At 41.8% G+C, this 19,300-nt stretch overlaps 1 protein-coding gene across 4 annotated transcripts in view; it reads right to left on the bottom strand.

Moving 5' to 3' along the window:
• The window catches only part of EPHA5 (EPH receptor A5), a 339,685-nt gene that overhangs the window by 53,954 nt on the left and 266,431 nt on the right, over window positions 1-19,300 (bottom strand). For 2 of the 4 annotated variants that reach the window (XM_060781401.2, XM_060781403.2), the window contains one exon: window positions 16,811-16,916. In XM_060781401.2, coding sequence (XP_060637384.1) covers window positions 16,811-16,916 — 106 coding nt within the window. The remainder of the gene's footprint in view (window positions 1-16,810; window positions 16,917-19,300) is intronic. The other 2 variants (XM_060781402.2, XM_060781404.2) reach the window with 1 other exon arrangement.

Raw genomic sequence — 19,300 nt, 5'->3', positions numbered from 1 at the left:
CTTCCTTTCTGTTGAAATTGTCCACATGCTTGTGGATTTCAATGGCTTCTCTGTGTAGTCTGACATGGTGGTTGTTGGTGTGGTCCAGCATTTCTGTGTTCTCAAATAATATGCTGTGTCCAGGCTGGTTCATCAGGTGCTCTGCTATGGCTGACTTCTCTGGTTGAAGGAGTCTGCAGTGCCTTTCATGTTCCTTGATGCGTGTTTGGGCAATGCTGCGTTTGGTGGTCCCTATGTAGACTTGTCCACAGCTGCATGGTATACGGTAGACTCCTGCAGAGGTGAGAGGATCCCTCTTGTCCTTTGCTGAACGTAGCATTTGTTGGATTTTCTTGGTGGGTTTGTAGATTGTTTGTATGTTGTGTTTCCAATAATTTACAATTATTGTTCATAAACTTGAGAAGGAGCACAAGAAACAACACACATGAAGTTATATAATCTATAGTATTCACATAAGCTTTCCTGAGCTAGTGCTGAAAGAAAGATTCCAAGAGTCTGGACTAAATCTTATTCTGGTTGCCAAGTCCCCGAGACTTCAGAAACACCTGAGAACAGAAGCTTGGAAAAAGTCTGCATTCATTCATTTGTTTGTTTTGGATAAATTTTGGCTTGTGATGCTGTTTGAATTTAGAATTGTGAATTTAGACCTCCAAGTATCAGAATCTCAGAACATAAATCCAGAATAAAATGTCTTTCTACTGAATCCTCTTTATATTCACATTTCACACAATAGAATTATGTATCCAATCCTTTTAAATTTTGTGCTCTGGAATGTATTACTCCAAAAACCTCACATGGACTTGGAAAAACTATTATCCCAAAGAGAAATGTACTGGATCTTTAAGTTTAAAACCTTTTCTCCTCAGGGACTTAACGAGTCACTTAACTTTAGCTGTTTCCTTTTAAGTTCCTCTATACTCTATAGAAGCTTGTGGAAGGAAGCTGTTATGCCAGCTCCACTGGCTGCCAGTTCAATTCCGAGCACAATTCAAGGTGCTGGTTTTAACCTACAAAACCTTGTACGGTTCCGGTCCAGTGTATCTATCCGAACGTATCTCCCTTTATGTCCCACCTCGGAGTTTGAGATCATCTGGGGAGGCCCTGCTCTCGACCCCACCACTGTCACAAGTGAGGCTGGTGGGGACGAGAAGCAGGGCCTTCTCAGTGGTGGCCCCTCACCTGTGGAACTCACTCCCGGGGGAAATCAGAACATTACCATCCCTCCTCTCCTTCAGGAGGAGGGTGAAAACATGGTTGTGGAACCAGGCCTTTGGGCAAACAGGCAATTAAATAAGACAACTAAATAAGACAATCAGATGTGCAAGATCAGCAGGATTGTCGAAGTGGAATCAAAAACAGATCTATGAGTTAGTGTACACTGACAGGAGGAAGAATTAGGTTTGTATTGTTTTTATTGATTTTATCGATTTTATTGGGATAATGGCTTGAATTGTGGGAACTTTGAATTGTTGTACTTTTGTGATGATTGTTTTGTGTGGCAGGCATCTAAGGGTGCCTTTGCTGTTGTAAGCCGCCCTGGTTCCCCTTCGGGGTGAGAAGGGCGGGGTACAAGAACCCCAAATAAATAAATAAATAAATAAATAATCTTTAACATTATTCGCAGTTTGAATCACCATTAGCAGAGTCACTCTATGTAAAGCTTCAAACATTATGTAAGTAACTATCTGTTATATGGGTTATCTTCACTTCTTTAAATTTTCTGTTAATTGTTATTCTATGTTTTGTTATAGACTTTATCAACTCCTGAAGAAGGGGAATTTGTCCCCAAAACAGGGTATATAATATTTCCCGGGCATCCTGGTAGGATTTTTCCCTACAAAAATTTCTCTTGAGAGCTATGCTCCATCGTCATTTGGATATTACTACTATTTGAACTCTCTTTTGGACTGTGTACTTTATGACTCATTGTCTTCTTGCCTTATTTAAAAAGAGTTTGTATTGCATATGTTTCCCTGAAACCTGTATATATTGGGATCTTACAACTGTAATAATAATCATCATCATCATCATCATCATCATCACCTTTATTTATACCCCACTCCATCTCCCCCAGGGGGACTCGGTGCGGCTTACATGAGGCCACGCCCATCAGTACAGTAAACACAATATAACGCAAAAGCATAACAAGACCAGAAAATAAAATAAATAAAATGCAAAACCAATATAATAAGAGACACAGCAATATATAATCAGCCTTAAAACACAAAAGATTAAACTGGGCAGGGATAATTCAAAGATAAAATTTTAAAACACTGGGAGATAGGACAATGTAAATTATCAGGGAGGGAGATCTAGGGATGAGGAAGGATTTAATTGCACGAACCATAAAATAAAGTGCTTCTGAGGTCATTTTATGCAAAGTTTGGTCAGAGACAGGCATATAGCTGGGGGTGGGGGGGCTCGGGGGGCTTCAGCCCCCCCCCCCGAAATTCTCATGGTGGTTCGCGAAAAGGCCTTACTGGTGCATTACTTCAACTGTTATGTTTATTCATATCATGATCTGATCACCATACTCAATATATCCCATATGCATGGGGTATTGGGGTAATGATACAAAAGGTTTGCTAGGCTAGACCCTCTTTCACTCAGACTCAGCCCCCCCCCCGAAACTCAGCCCACCCCTGAAACCCCCGCTGAAAAAAATTCAGCCCCCCCCCCCCCCCCCCGAAACGAAATCCTGGCTACGGGCCTGGTCAGAGAGTACCTTATATTCAATCATTGAAGGCACATTGGAATAACCAGTAATAACTGCAATGTTTGAGAGCGGTTGCTCCTTTTCACTTCACTCTACTGAATTACACTGAACTATATACTGAATATCATATACTTTATGCTCCTTGAGTATTTTTTTTCCTGACATAGATTATTTTGTGTATTTTGACATCCTACAAGTATTCTGGGATAGTGTATAGTAACTACTAGGCTTGGTTGATCAAGAAAAAAAATGGTTCTAAACTCGTTTCGTATGTAGGGGGCGCTGGAGGTTCGATTTTTAAATTATTTCCGAAATTTTCTTTAAAAAAAGATCGAAAATACCAGGAAATACGAATCATTTCCTTTGTTTCGTTAATGGAAGGCAGCCTTCCCTCCCTCCAGAACCATTAAAATCTCACAGTTTCCCTTCCTTCCCTTGTGGCGAGCTTCCATGTAGAAGGGAGAGATGGGCGTGGCCAAGCACAGCTCTCCTTGGAGGCCTCGCCCCCAGCGACCAAGCACAGCGCTCCTTGGAGATTTTAAAACCAACACCAAATCTCTCACCTTTCTTTCTCCTCCCTGGCAAGCTGTCGAAGGGAGAGGTGGGTGTGGCCAAGCACAGCAGTCCTCGGAGGCCTTGCCTCCAGCGACCTCCGAGGAGCGCTGTGCTTGGCCACTCCCACCTCTCCCTTGGACAGCTTGCCAGGGAAGAGAAAGAAAGGTGAGAGATTTTAGAAGTGTTGGATTTTAAATCTCTCACCTTTCTTTCTCTTCCCTGGCAAGCTGTCCAAGGGAGAGGTGGATGTGGCCAAGCACAGCGCTCCTCGGAGGTCGCTGGGGGTGGGGCCTCCAAGGAGGGCTGTGCTTGGCCACGCCCACCTCCTTCCTCTTTGTGAGGTGGGCATCGCCACTTGTCGCCAGGGAGGTAGTCACGCCAACCTCGCAAAGCCACCGATGCAAAGAGGAAGGAGGTGGGAGTGGATAAGAACAGCTGTTCCTGAAGGCCATGCCCCCAGCATTTACGATTCACTGGCGGAAGTCGTAAGGAAGATGGGGGCGCAGTTTCGGTATGGCAAAAACGCTTCCTGGTTGCCAAACCGCGTCGATATCGCTTCTAAAGTAATTATTTAACGAATTAATAGCGAGATAAGAAATTAATGAACTGAATCAACCAAGGCTAGTAACTACACAGGCAACCTTTTTATTTCACTCCTTTTTGTGATGGTTTCTTATAATAATTTATTTTTGACTCAGAGTGACTTATATGGCATGAAGTGCCTAAAACAATGCCTAAAACAACACACAGTACAATGCAAAAATAAAAGCCTGATGACCCCTCCCTTTATCCTTTCAGTCTTCTGTCTACATGAAATGTTCTAGCAGCATTGGCATTGAACAGATGGAGAAAGAAGGATAGAGAAAAACAGACAATTCTGGGCACCACAATTCAAGAGAGATATTGACAAGCTGGAATGTGTCCAGAGGAGAGCGACTAAAATGATAAAAGGTCTGGAGAACAAGCCTTATGAGGAGCGGCTTAAGGAGCTGGGCATGTTTAGCCTGAAGAAGAGAAGGCTGAGAGGGGATATGATAGCCATGTATAAATATGTGAGAGGAAGCCACAGGGAGGAGGGAGCAAGCTTGTTTTCTGCTTCCCTGGAGACTAGGACGCGGAACAATGGCTTTAAACTATAAGAGAGAAGATTCCATCTGAACACGAGGAAGAACTTCCTGACTGTGAGAGCCGTTCAGCAGTGGAACTCTCTGTCCCGGAGTGTGGTGGAGGCTCCTTCTTTGGAAGCTTTTAAACAGAGGCTGGATGGCCATCTGTCAGGGGTGATTTGAATGCAATATTCCTGCTTCTTGGCAGGGGGTTGGACTGGATGGCCCATGAGGTCTCTTCCAACTCTTTGATTCTATGATTCTATGACTTCCAGTGTTAGATTGCAGAAGCATGCCTTGCAGTAAAAACAAACTTAAGATAATTTGACTCAGCAAACACTGGGCATCTATTGTACCTGATTCTACTGTGCACATGTGTGCCCACCTACAATGTGCATGGGAATCACAGCTGCCTCAATAAATTCTTAGTAAGCATTCAGAAAATGGCAAAAGAGAGACAGAGAGAGACAGATAGAGAGAGAGAGAGAGAGAGAGAGAGGGAAGGAAACAACAGTAATCCTGCAGGACCAGGTGCTCCCCAAAATGTTGAAAAGCATAGGTTAATAACTTGGGCCACGGAAATGGCAATCAGAAGGAATGTGGATGCTAGAGAATGTTTGAATGTCAACCCTTACATTTTGGAAGATGCCTTCAAATGGTCTGTAGTTCAAAATCTTTTTGTTTACATTTGCAAGGTTTATGTGATCTAGTTGTTTCATTCACATACATATATTGTTAAATCTGAATTTTAAAAGTTTGCTGAACTGCCTTTCTTTTATGTGTTGAGGGAATTATTTCTATTAATCCTGCATTATTTCTGCCTCAATTTTTTTGTTAAAGAAGTAATACCTGAACAGATCTACTTAATTGACTGAGGTACATCTGCAATTAAAATTAATTATAGAGCCGGAATTGTGTAGTGGTTGGAGTGTTGGGACTATAATTCTGGAAAACCAGGTTTTGAAACCACACTCTGCCATGGAAACCCGTTGGATATCTTTAAGTAAATAATGTTCTAGTCAATGGAAAAACCCTCTTAATAAAAAAAAATCAACTGGAAAAGTTAGAGTCAGCATCAAGATAAATATAACACAAACAGTTTGCCAGGTTAAGATGGTGCAGCTACACAAGAGAAGGAAGATAGGCTGGGTCACTAAGCCATGGCTTATTGCAGTAGTAGGCAATTTCCCAAGATTAAGAGACTGCCATTGCTTTAAGTGCCAATGAATTTCAGTGTCCTCCTATATCTTGTACTTTTAATTTTCTGAGCAGACATTGGTCTTCCCCAAACATTTTACTTTGTCAGAGTAGTTCCGCTGATTTTTGGCATATATTTCTAATGGTGTCTGTAGCAGCCCTTTCTATTTCAGTGACACTGTTCTGGTGCTGGTGGCAGAGGATGCAAGAATGCATTGTGATTGCATATAGCCTTGAGTGTGAGTTTATTGATTCCTGCTTCAGCATGACATTCAAACATAAGCCTAACATTTATTTTGCCTGCACCCACAATTGATCTGAAGCTTATGTATGTGTAATCACATATAAGGCTTCTCATTTTCTCCTTTTTCGTTCCTATTTCTGAAATGTTAAATGCAAATTCATCTGAGCAGGGCCATTTCCAATTTTCTTAATGTTACTGTGTTGTTAGTGTTCTGTTCATAGAATCATAGAGTTGGAAGAGACCTCATGGGCCATCCAGTACAACCCCCTGCCAAGAAGCAGGAATATTGCATTCAAATCACCCCTGACAGATGGCCATCCAGCCTCTGTTTAAAAGCTTCCAGAGAAGGAGCCTCCACCACACTCCAGGGCAGAGAGTTCCACTGCTGAACGGCTCTCACAGTCAGGAAGTTCTTCCTCATGTTCAGATGGAATCTCCTTTCTTGTAGTTTGAAACCATTGTTCCGTGTCCTAGTCTCCAGGGAAGCAGAAAACAAGCTTGCTCCCTCCTCCCTGTGGCTTCCTCTCACATATTTATACATGGCTATCATATCTCCTCTCAGCCTTCCCTTCTTCAGGCTAAACATGCCCAGCTCCTTAAGCCGCTCCTCATAGGGCTTGTTCTCAAGACCCTTGATCATTTTAGTCGCCCTCCTCTGGACACATTCCAGCTTGTCAATATCTCTCTTGAATTGTGGTGCCCAGAATTGGACACAATATTCCAGGTGTGGTCTAACCAAGGCAGAATAGTGGGGTAGCATTACTTCCCTAGATCTAGACACTATGCTCCTATTGATGCAGGCCAAAATCCCATTGCCTTTTTTTTGGTGCTAGATGACATTGTTGACCAATGTTTAACTTGCTGTCCACGATGACTCAAAGATCTTTTTCACATGTACTGGTCTCGAGCCAGGCGTCCCCCATTCTGTATCTTTGCATTTTGTTTTTTCTGCCTAAGTGGAGTATCTTGCATTTGTCACTGTTGAACTTCATTTTGTTAGTTTTGGCCCATCCCTCTAATCTGTCAAGATTGTTTTGAATTCTGCTCCTGTCTTCTGGAATATTGCCTATCCCTCCCAATTTGGTGTCGTCTGCAAACTTGATGATCATGGCTTCTAATTGTTTTTATATTAGATGCTCTTTTCTTAATAAACTTACTATTCTTGTTCATCTGCGTGGTATTTAGGCAAAAAAAAAGGCATCAAGTAGGCAGCTGGGCTGCAACAATAGTGCTGTTCTGAGTCACAGATACCTGCACAGGTGAAATGTCTGAATTGGAATGGGAGAAACTAGGGTGGAATTGAATTCAGAAAGCACTGGCAGTGATGATCATATTTTCCCCAGTGGTAATTATAAAACTATTGGTCATATAGAAGATGCCATATATTAAATTATCTAAGCAGTCCATTGACTATTCTAAAGCCTTTGACTGTGTGGATCATAATAAACTGTGGCAAGTTCTTAGTGGGATGGGCATCCCAAGCCACCTTGTCTCTCTCCTGAGGAATCTGTACAAGGACCAAGTAGCAACAGTAAGAATTGACCATGGAACAACAGACTGGTTCAAGATTGGGAAAGGCGTACGGCAAGGCTGCATCCTCTCACCCAACCTTTTTAACTTGTATGCAGAACACATCATGCGATGTGCAGGGCTGGATGAATGCAAAGCTGGGGTGAAAATTGCTGGAAGAAACATTAACAACCTCAGATATGCAGATGACACCACTCTGATGGCCGAAAGCGAGGAGGAGCTGAGGAGCCTTCTAATCAAGGTGAAAGAAGAAAGCGCAAAAGCCGGGTTGCAGCTAAACGTCAAAAAAACCAAGATTATGGCAACAAGAATGATTGACAACTGGAAAATAGAGGGAGAAACCGTGGAGGCCGTGACAGACTTTGTATTTCTAGGTGCAAAGATTACTGCAGATGCAGACTGTGGCCAGGAAATCAGAAGACGCTTACTTCTTGGGAGGAGAGCAATGTCCAATCTCGATAAAATAGTAAAGAGTAGAGACATCAGACTGGCAACAAAGATCCGCCTAGTCAAAGCCATGGTATTCCCTGTAGTAACCTACGGATGTGAGAGCTGGACCTTAGGGAAGGCTGAGCGAAGGAAGATAGATGCTTTTGAACTGTGGTGTTGGAGGAAAGTTCTGAGAGTGCCTTGGACTGCGAGAAGATCCAACCAGTCCATCCTCCAGGAAATAAAGCCCGACTGCTCACTGGAGGGAAAGATACTAGAGACAAAGTTGAAGTACTTTGGTCACATCATGAGGAGACAGGAAAGCCTAGAGAAGACAATTATGCTGGGGAAAGTGGAAGGCAAAAGGAAGAGGGGCCGACCAAGGGCAAGATGGATGGATGGCATCCTTGAAGTGACTGGACTGACCTTGAGGGAGCTGGGGGTGGTGACGGCCGACAGGGAGCTCTGGCGTGGGCTGGTCCATGAGGTCACGAAGAGTCGGAGACGACTGAACGAATGAACAACAACAACTAAGCAGTCCAATTTACATACATCTGACATATATCAGAAATTGAATATTCAAAAACTAGTAGAGAAAGAACATTTCACATACCCAATACAATGGTTGTAAAAATATCGACTATGAAGGAAAACAACTTCCAAAGGACTTCAGAGCTCACTGATGCATAGTTATAATTCATTAAGAAGCATCAGTATCTCACTAGGGTCTTATCATACTAAATATGTGAATTGATTCACTTAGAGACAGGATTTTGTGTTATCAACTGCTGCTCTGTGACAATAAAGTTTTAATCATGCAATTACAGAATAGATGGAGTGTAATCAGGGAAAATGTTGATTTATAGTACCAATTTACATTTCCCCCAATATTTCTCCACTATTTAAAAACAAATCTGATCTTTAAAATATATTGATGTGATTTATGACATCTAGTGGGACATGGGTTGTGTATTTATTTACTGAAGGTGGGGACCTTATTAATTAAAAAAACAAACAATAGGAAGTAATACATTTGTTTCCTTGGAATAAGATTGAAATGTTGCATTAATGCATTTGAAATAACAAGAAGTATATCACTCACACCAGAACAGTTCTAAATCCAATAATTAATTCCAACTAGAATAGATCTGTTAATTAACTAGGAACTTGATGAATCAACTGTTATGTAAATTCCACTGATTCAATCAATCTACTTTACTGGGTCTAGCAGTAAAGTTGTTTGTTAAATTGCTACTACAAAAATATTTCCTATTGGCAATTAAAGCATGGACTAATGTCTGTCCTTAAAATGTACATGCATTCATTCAGCCACAGGTATTTAGATGCTCCATATAAGTAATATACCTGGAAAAGTCTCCCAGGGGAGTTGACAGAACAGTTGTTGTTGTTATTATTATTATTATTATTATTATTATTATTATTATTTTACTAACACAAAAACACAGTATGTCACAGCAAATGAGATATGTATGCCATTATCAGGACCTCAAAATCGAATTGCAAAGGCTCTGGCATAAACCAGTCCAGGTGGTCCCAGTGGTCATCGGCACACTGGGTGCTGTGCCAAAAGATCTCAGCCAGCATTTGGAAACAATAAACATTGACAAAATCATGATCTGTCAACTGCAAAAGGCCACCTTACTTGGATCTGCATGCATCATTCGATGATACATCACACAGTCCTAGATGCTTGGGAAGTGTTCAACTTGTGATTTTGTGATACGAAATGCATCATCTTCATTGTTTTGTTTCTTACCTGCCTCCCCTTGTGGCTCAAGGCAGGTTATACCATAGTTAAAAACACATAATCATTGTAAGCATTATGTAAAATAGACATATTAAAATATATTTCTGTAAAATAAATATTAAAATACACAGAATAAAGATTAAAACAGGACGTGAGTATAAAATTCATGATTAAAACTGACTTCAGACACAGCATGAAGTGCTGCACTATGTAGAAATGTATGTGTCCTGAAGTAGATATCCAAAAGTCAAAATTGAGACCACTTGCCCAACACATGCTATTTGCTTACTTTTTCAAAAAGTAAGCAAATAGCATGTGGCCCAGTCTGGTGAATAAAGTAATTTGAAATGTTGGTTTCTAATATATGTAATTTCTTTATGCTTGCGGGTAACAGTATTTCTTGTTGTTTATTTGTCAGTGTTGATGTGGAGATTGTTTGCCTACTCTGGAACATTCAACATATTGTCCTTCTTTAGGGGTCCCTTTCAAATCTATGATACTATATCTGTGTGTGAGAATCATATCTATCTATATTTATGGCTGGATAGTTCTTTGTCAGGAGGGCTTTGATTACATTTTCTTGCCCTGGTGAAGGGAGTTGGACTGCATGGCCTAGTGTATTTTCTGTTGGTCATGGAGGTTCTGTGTGGGAAGTTTGCCCCAATTCTGTCATTGGTAGGGTTCAGAACGCTCTTTGATTGTAGGTGAACTATAAATCCCAGTAACTACAACTCCCAAATGTCAAGGTCTATTTCCCCCAAACTCCATCTGTGTTCTTATTTGGGCATATGGAATATTTGTACCAAGTTTGGTGCAGGTCCAGATCCATCATTGTTTAAGCCCATGGTGCTCTCTAGATATAGGTGAACTACAACTCCCAAACTCGAGGTCAATGCTCAATAAACCCTTATGGTGTTTTTTGTTTTGATTGTAGGTGAACTATAAATCCCAGCAACTACAACTCCCAAAGGACAAAATCAATTTTTTTTAGTGAAGGACATACATTGGGTTGTTAGGTGTATGCTGTCCAAATTTGGTGTCAATTTGTCCAGTGGTTTATGACTTATGTTAATCCCACAAACAAACATTACATTTTTATTTATCTAGATTGTTCTGGCAAAATAAAAAAATAAGTGAGTAAAAGTAATGCTTTCTGTAACAAGGGTGCTTTTGGCTCGTCCCACAAATTGGGGAAACATTTAATTTTAAACCTGAGAGCCACGGATGTCATCACATTACAGAAGTGGCCAAACATCTGGATCATTACCAAGAATCCACTTACCCACCACCTCCTGAAATGTTTGAAATGAATGCTGGTCCCCATGTTTAAAATACACAAAGAATGCTCTATCCTACACTTGAACCCAACCAAATGAGATTAACACAGTGGCTTAGCACATTTTAAGTGCAGCACTCAGAGGAATTGAGTAAATGTGATGAAGTGGTAATACACACACTTCTGAATAATACTTCACCCATCCACTAAAGAAGACCAGAGTCTTTGAAAGCTCATTATACAAAAAACTGCTCACTAGTTAAGTTGCCACAAAAATCTTTTTTTCTAAAACATATTAACTTGAAATGCATTTTGAAACTGTCATATGCATGCCATGTAGGTAAGTCAAAATATTTTAAATAAATATAGAAAAAATGCAAGCAATATATGTCAGAGGGGGAGTGGCCTTATATGTGAAAAACAGTTACGTCACAGAAGAGATGCAAGATTGCAATCAGGGAAACCAGCTTGAAAACATCTGGATAAGAATCAAGGGAACCAGGATTCAAAAAGATCTAATTGTGGATGTCTACTACAGACCTCCGAGCCGGATGAAAAACTCAATGAAGCTTTCTGTCAAGAGTTGACCAAACATGCACAAAGAAGATGTATAGTAGTCATGGGGGATTTCAACTATCCTGATATTTGCTGGAAAACAAACTCAGCCAAGAGTACAAAGTCCAACAAATTCCTTGTTTGCCTTGCAGACTATTTTATGGTCCAGAAGGTAGAGGAACAAAAAGGGGATTGGCTACTCTCGATCTCATCCTAAAAATGCGGAGGACCTGATCAATGCAGTCAAAGTGGTCGGATCCTTAGGGGCAAGGGACCATGTGCTCCTGCAGTTTGCGATATGAAGAAAGGCTGAAAATTAGCCAAGTCAAACCCACATGCTGGACTTTAGGAGAGCTGACTTCCAAAAAAATGAAGGAAATACTGAGCAGCATTCCGTGGACGCTGATAGTAAAAGACAAGGGAGTTTTCAAGAGTGAAATACTCAAAGTGCAATTGCAAACATTGCCAACAAAGAGAAAAAATAAGACAAGTTCAAAGAAGCCAGAATGGATGTCTAAAGGACTTGTACCGGGCTAAGACTCAAAAAGAGACATGGATAGGAAGTGGAAAAGGGGAGAAATCACCAAAGAAAAATTCAAACAAATAATCAACTCCTGTAGGGAAAAGGTTTGCAAGGCTAAAGCTCAGGCTTGCTATGGAGATTAAAAACAATAAAAAGGGCTTCTTTGCTTATGTCAGTAGAAAAAGGAAGAACAATGAGGCAATAGGGCCTCTGCAAGGAGAAGATGGGGTAAGGCTGACAGGGATAGGAAAGAGACAGAACTACTTAATGCTTTCTTTTCCTCAGTTATCTCACAAATAAAAAGTCATCTTCAACCTCAGCAAGATGGAGTGGATGAGGGATTAGAGGACATCCAACCCCAAATTGGGAAACAAGTCATCCAGGAATACCTGGCCGCTATAAATGAATTTAAGTCCCCAGGGCCAGATCAATGAAACCCAAGAGTATTGAAGGAACTAGTGGAAGTCAGAACCACTGGCAATCACCTTTGAGAGTTCTTGGAGTTCTTTGCTTCCATTATCATTTTGTATATTACTCCTGCTCCCCCCATTTTACCTTCTTCCCTTTGTCTGATAAGAGAATCCAACTTATTTTCCTCTCTTTTAAACTCCATTCTTAACCATTTCCCATAGTCCTCTCAATTTCAACTACATTTCTCTTCCACCTTTTCCCACCAACTCCATAAAATCCATCAATTCTCCTCCATTATTAAATATATTATATAAATCCTTCACTCTAACAAATCCTGCTCTATTCAACTTCTTCAGCCAGCATTCCTCTTCATCCTCAAACAAGCTATATAACGGTGACCATTTAGATAATATGGTGATCCATTGCTTTTGCCATTTTCTCATATTATAAAAGCTAATCTTCTAGGACCCTCTGTTCCTTTTATATTCCCTTTTATATTCTTACTAAAAATACCAGCTTTTCCTTTACACCCAGAGGCGGCCCTAGGTAATTTTCAATGGTAAGCAAACAGTATTTTGGCGCCCCCCCCTCCCCCAAAACCAATATCTATCTATCTATCTATCTATCTATCTATCTATCTATCTATGGGGGCATGGACAAATTTTGGCCCTCCAGGTATTTAGGACTTCCTACTGGCTGTTTGGAATTGTGGGAATTGAAGTCCAAAACACATGGAGGGCTGAAGTTGGCCCATGCCAGCCATACATACACACACACACTACTCATCCCCTGCCACGCGTTGCTGTGATCCAGTCTAGTGATCTTGAAAAGAAAGTAATAAGAAAGTTGGTTTCTAATATATGTAATTTCTTAATGCTTGTGGGTAAATAGTATTTCTTGTTGTTTCTTTGTCAGTGTTGATGTAGTTCCAACACAAAATACTGAAGGGATTTGGGGAAAATAGACTCTGATACTGGAGGGGTTTTGGGGGAGCATGTACAATAATTTAGATTTGCAGTACCTTCAGTCACTTCCGTTCATGAAGAAACCTCCTTGCCGCCCTGAGAGGGGTGATGGCACAGCTGCCTGGAGAGGCACTTGCAATGCTGCCCCTCTTCACACAGGAGAAGAGGCCCTGTGCTCCATCGGCTCCTGGGTATGCGCTTTGCATTCTCTTCCCCCACACGCTTTGCAACTCCGGGAGAGGGACACGCGCCGGCATTACCAGGCGCACGGAAAAAGAGCCCTCATGCAGGGAGCATGCTCTCCCTCCATCCTTCCCTCACAAGTGCGCACGTTGTCCTCCTCTCCTCCTCCTCCTTGCAGGCCAAGGGAGACAACAACGCCAGTGTGCATCCTTCTCCCAGCGTTAGGAAGTGCATGGAGAAGGAGGGAGATGCAGAGCGCACATTTCCTAATGCCGAGAGAGGGATGCGCAGCAGCATTGCCAGGCACGAGGAAAAAGAGGCCTCGTGCATGCCTCTTTTGTGTTTCATCTTGGGTGCTATCTTTGAAATGTGTCATTGTGTATGTAAACAGCTATCCCATGATCCCAAACATTTTATTTATTTATTTACAGTATTTGTATACTGCTTTTCTCACCCTCAGGAGGACTCAAAGTGATTTACACACTTCTAGTTCAAAGCACTTTGGATCAGGGATACTCAACCTGTATTACATTACAAACTGCTAGACTGGCTGTTAGGTATTGTGGGAGTTGAAGTCCGAAACACCTGGAGGGCTGAAGTTTGCTCTTGCATGTGTTTGACCCAGAAGCAGATGAAGAGCCCTCCTTCCATCCAACTGCCACTGCTTTGGCCTTGGAGAAACAGGTGGCATGTGAAGCCATGGAGCCCTTCCAGACAGGCCCTATGCCGCATTATCACAGGGTGTTTACGCCCTACACCACTGGAAAAATTACACTGTCTAGCCGGTATTGCGCCACCTGACATCCGCCGGGAAGTGGCGGCCAATAGTGAAAGGACCAAGGCAGAGACATCTCCAGCTCATCCCCTGTTTGGGTATCAGCTGGAACACTTCAGCAAGCGAGAGTGGAATCCTCGACGTGCGAGTGTGGAGAAGAGCAAACCACTGACCACCTGCTGCAATGAACCATGAGCCCTGCCACATGCACAAGGGAGGACCTTCTTGCGGCAACACCAGAAGCACTCCAAGTGGCCAGATACAAATGACAAATCAGATAAAGGAATACTGGGGAAATTAATATAAAGCAGTGTGTATAAAGGGACATTACATTTGGTAATCTAATGCAGGCTTTAAAAGGTTTTAAAGATCAAGTCAGGGTCTGCTGCAGTTTTTAGTTTTGGATATGTTTTTTATGGATTTTAACTGAATTTTTAAAATACCAATGATATTTAATTCCATTTTAATGTTTGCATATTTGTGGATTTTAAACTGTACTGAAATGTTTTTAATCTAAGCCAACTTGAGTCTTCGTGGGGAGAGAAAAAGCAGGGTATAAATAAACATAATAATGTGTTGTGGAAGGCTTTCATGGCCAGAATCACTGAGTTGCTGTGAGTTTTCTGGGCTGTATGGCCATGTTCCAGAAGCATTCTCTCCTGACATTTTCCCCACATCTATGGCAGGCAACCTCAGAGGAACAAAATCTGGCTACCAGTACCCTCTAAAATAACCCTCTAAAATCAGAACAATAAATAAAGAGCAACACTAAAAAAAGGGGGGGGGGGGGAATTCCTGACATGAAGCAATTAGGGCCAGTTAACCGCTCCCAACAAAGGATTCCTGGGCAGCAACTAGCTCGGCTTCGAAGCTGCAAGGCCATTAAATGCTCATCAAGATGACCAATTGCAACATTCACACTTACCTCAAGCAGACATGAGTTCTTTTTCCCACCCTGGATATTCCAGATATACAAACCCCACTTGCCTAGTTACAAACAGACCTCACAGCCTCTTGAGGATGCCTGCCATAGATGTGGGTGAAACATCAGGTGAGAATGCTTCACCAAGCACCAAAGAGCATTCTGAACTCCACCAATAGAACTGATCAAACTTGGCATACAGGACTTCCATGACTAACAGAAAATACTGGAGAGGGGGTTGGGAAAAATAGACCCTGACATTGGGAATTGCAGTTTACCAAGCACCAAAGAACATTCTGAGCTCCACCAACAATAGAATTGAACCAAGCTTGGCATATAGGACTTCCATTATTACCAAATACTAGAGGGGTTTGGGGGAGGCATGTACAGAAGATGACATTTGCAGTACCTTTTGACCAGGCCTCCTTGCTGCCCTGAGAGGGGTCCAGGCTCAGCTGCAGCAGGGAAGGAAAGCGAAAGCCAAAGAGCCTGGCTGGCTGCCTCCCTCCCTCCTGGCAGCACGTGGAGGGAGGGAGGACTTCCCTCTCGCCTAGGGGGCGGGGCCTGCGCTTCTCCATTAGAAGGCTGTGCCTCCCGCCCTCAATCCTCTCTCTCTCTCTCTCTCTCTCCCAGGACCCTCCGTGCTAGTTTCTTTCTCCTGCACATGTGGCGAGGCCTCCAGGCTACTTGCGGCTGCCTGCCTTCCCTTCCTGGCTGGAGGGCCCAAGAAGAGCGAGTGGGAGAAGAGGCCTTGGGAGCATGCACGCAGGAAGGGAGGGAAGGCAGCCGCATGGCGCCAGGAGGCCTCGGCACATGTGTAGGAGAGTCAAGCACGGAGGGCCGGGGTGGGGGGAGGCACAGCCTGCTGCTAATGGAGAAACGCAGGCCCAGGTGAGAGGGAAGCCCTCCAGGTGCAAGGAGGCCTGCAGCTAGGCTCTTTCTCTCCTCTCTTCCCTTCCCTTCTCTCTTACACGCTGTGGAGGGCGCATGGGGCCTGCAGGAGGAGGCGTGGCCTAAGGACAGAACAGCGCCCCCTGGCAAAAAAAGTATTCCGCCACCGCTTACTTCGCGTAATGGACGGGCCGCCCCTGTTTACACCCATTTCTTTCATTTTCTATTCTAATCCATTTCTGATTTCCCTTATACATTTCTATTAAATACTTCAACTGAAAAGCTTCATAATATGCTTGACATGTATGTATGAAATTGTGAGAGCTGTTCAGCAGTGGAACTCTCTGCCCTGAAGTGTGGTGGAGGCTCCTTCTATGGAGGCTTTTAAACAGAGGCCATCTGTCGGGGGTTCTTTGAAGATGATTTTCCTGTTTCTTGGCAGGGGGTTGGACTGGATCTCTTCCAACTCTATAATTCTATGAAAAGTGTGATTTCAACTCTTAGAAGATATTATCCTCTATGAGGAGACTAGAATTGCAGATTGGCAGAAATGCCACTCTTTTTGTGAAACCAGTTATTTCCAGAATAAAAATTACACCCCTCCCCCAAAGCCCAAACACACACAAGTGTGTTCAATTTAGCAGTGCAGTAGAGTTCTACTGTGTCTTATGGCTTGCAAAGGAACGTGCTCCAATGATAGCTGGCCAGATCAAAGTTAAAGAGGGAGGCAGTGGGATGATGAAAATTTGATGTCCAAAACTTACCTTCCACTGAGAAGGAAACCAATAACGACAGCCAACAGAATCACTCCCACCGTAACAGATACAGCAATTATAGGGATCTGGCTCTGATCGCTGGATGCAGCTACTGCTGAGAAGAAAAAACAAAAGATTATGGTTAAATTACAGTTAAGACTACGGGGGATTACAGTTAAAATTGCTATCAACCTTTAGAGGCACTTTCATTTCAAGTTTGATGAAGAGGAAGTGAAATCCACCCACTCTTTAACGTATGCAATTTTATTTTGGCTTTGGGGAAATAATATTAAAAGCTAGGAACTTTAGTTTAGGGAATTTCTGTTAACCATGCTTAGTTCTTGTATTCAAACTGGATTCAGGACAGAAAACTTGGTGACACAACTCTTTGTTTTCAGTCAGAACAGAAAACTCAATATCTGCCTTGAATATTTCAGTTTAGATAAAAAAATTAGGACAGAAATCATGGAATTTCTCCTGCCACATCCTGAAATCTTTAGACACTTTGCTTTTCATGTCAATATTCCAGAGCCATCTACCAATTCCCTGTCCTACTCCTGCCACCATTATGATTTTCTGGAGCTCTTGGGTAATTTTCAGTTTAACATTCTCATTGTCCTCTCCTGGCCTTCCATTATTTCTGTATGTTTTGAAAAACTGAGTTGAAAGTGTTATTCTTGAGGACATGTTTTAGGAGAAGATTTATTTATGAACAGATATCATGTTGTTGGGGTTAGGAATACATGGATTTTAAAATGTGACAAGGAAAGCAAGTGTTTCTGTCTCAAAACCTTTATATAGAAAAATGCAAGCAATTCTTGCCGTTGTCTCAAATGTTTTGCTGATGCCTCAAGAAATTTACATCTAAATAGATACTGTACAGAAGTTGATTATAAATTGTATGATTTTAACTGTATTTGTGTTTAGATTGGCTGCACTAATGCTGGAGCGGCCTAACTGAGAGGAGTGCGTTGCCATGGAGATGATGCAGTAGAAAGAGAAGTGGGAGGAGCTTAGAGAGGAGAGTTTGAAAAACGACAGTTAATGTTCAGTTAGGGTTTAGCAGTGAGGAGTTAGAGTGAGGAGTTGAGAGAAAAGGAGAGGAAAAGGTGGCTGAGTGACTTGTGAAGCAAAGTTTCGAGGCTTTGGAAAGCCGGGTCTGGCTATTGAAAGTTTCTTTGGCTAGGGTAGCCGAAAGGGGGAAACATAGCCGGAATTCTTTAGTCCAAGGAGAGGATAAAGAATAGCTTATTTAGAATTTGATCTAGGAAGGATCAAATAAGGGAAATATCCCTGTATTGCTACTTTGTCTGAAGCAAGCGCTCTACGTCAGGAAGATACTGTGTTACTTTAAAGAATGAACTGTTAAACTTACAAGCATTGTTCTAAGTTCTATAAGAAAAGTTACAACTTGCAACCACACGCTTTGTGCTCAATAAACTTGTTAATTTTTGTTTGAAGACTGCCTCACCTCCAACAATTCTGCATCCAGTGTGCCATTTCACACAATATTATAACTTACCTCACGTGGTGGCAGAAACGCAGGGGAAAGTGACCAAATAGATATACATTCTTATTTCCAGTCACGCTACAATACATACCGTTTAATTACTACTAAGTTATTACTATCTTAATAAAAGAAGAGGTGCGATTGAACAGCCTCCCTTCTAACTTGATGGTAAATTTGGTTCCTTTCAAATTGGTAACAACAATAATCATCCCTAGGCTCCCCTGCTCCTGCGCAGATACAAACTGAAATCGATTACATGGGCAAAATTTACATGATCTCCACCTGCTGGATTTCTATTTCATTTTAGCTAAATCTATCTCATTTTTGGTGTTACCCACTTCGGACCCTACGTTTCTTTTAAGATTAGAATTTTGCCTCTGGACTGAAAAAGGGCTCTTCCATCCTGTAGATGAAATGATATAACCAGAAGTTTATGAAAGTTGCTTATAGAGAGCATACTACTCCAATGGTATAACTACTCCATTGGTTGCTAGTCCATTTGTGGGCACAATTCAAGATGCTGACCTATAAAGAAAGATATATATATATATATATATATATATATATATGAGGTACAGACTATAGAAATGACTTATATGGTCTCATATAAGCTTGCTCAAACTTTAAGATCTTTGGTGTAGGTGCTTCTTTCAGTTCCACCATATTCACAAATCTGTATGGTGGGAACATAGAAGATAGTGTGGAAACATGGTTGCTCATAGATTCTAGATCTTCCTTCTTATAAACCGGCTAGTCTGGCTTCTTCCTTGCTATTCGATTATCCCCAGATGAAAGGTAGCAATTGAAGAAACTTAGCATTTTGCTTCCTCCTATGAGATTGCGCAGTTTTCAAAAATTATTTGCAATTCTGGACTTATTTTGTGGAAAATTCCGTTTTGTACTGACAACAGAATTTTCTGGACACAAATATAACATACAGAAAATACCGCACAGTCTTATACTGTTCAAAATATGCAAGAAGTTTTGTG

Source organism: Anolis sagrei, chromosome 6 (assembly GCF_037176765.1).
Source record: "Anolis sagrei isolate rAnoSag1 chromosome 6, rAnoSag1.mat, whole genome shotgun sequence".
In the NCBI taxonomy this organism is placed as follows: Eukaryota; Metazoa; Chordata; class Lepidosauria; order Squamata; family Dactyloidae; genus Anolis; species Anolis sagrei.
The sequence above is the reverse complement of the archived record's forward strand: the minus strand, read 5'-3'. Positions and strand labels throughout refer to the sequence as shown.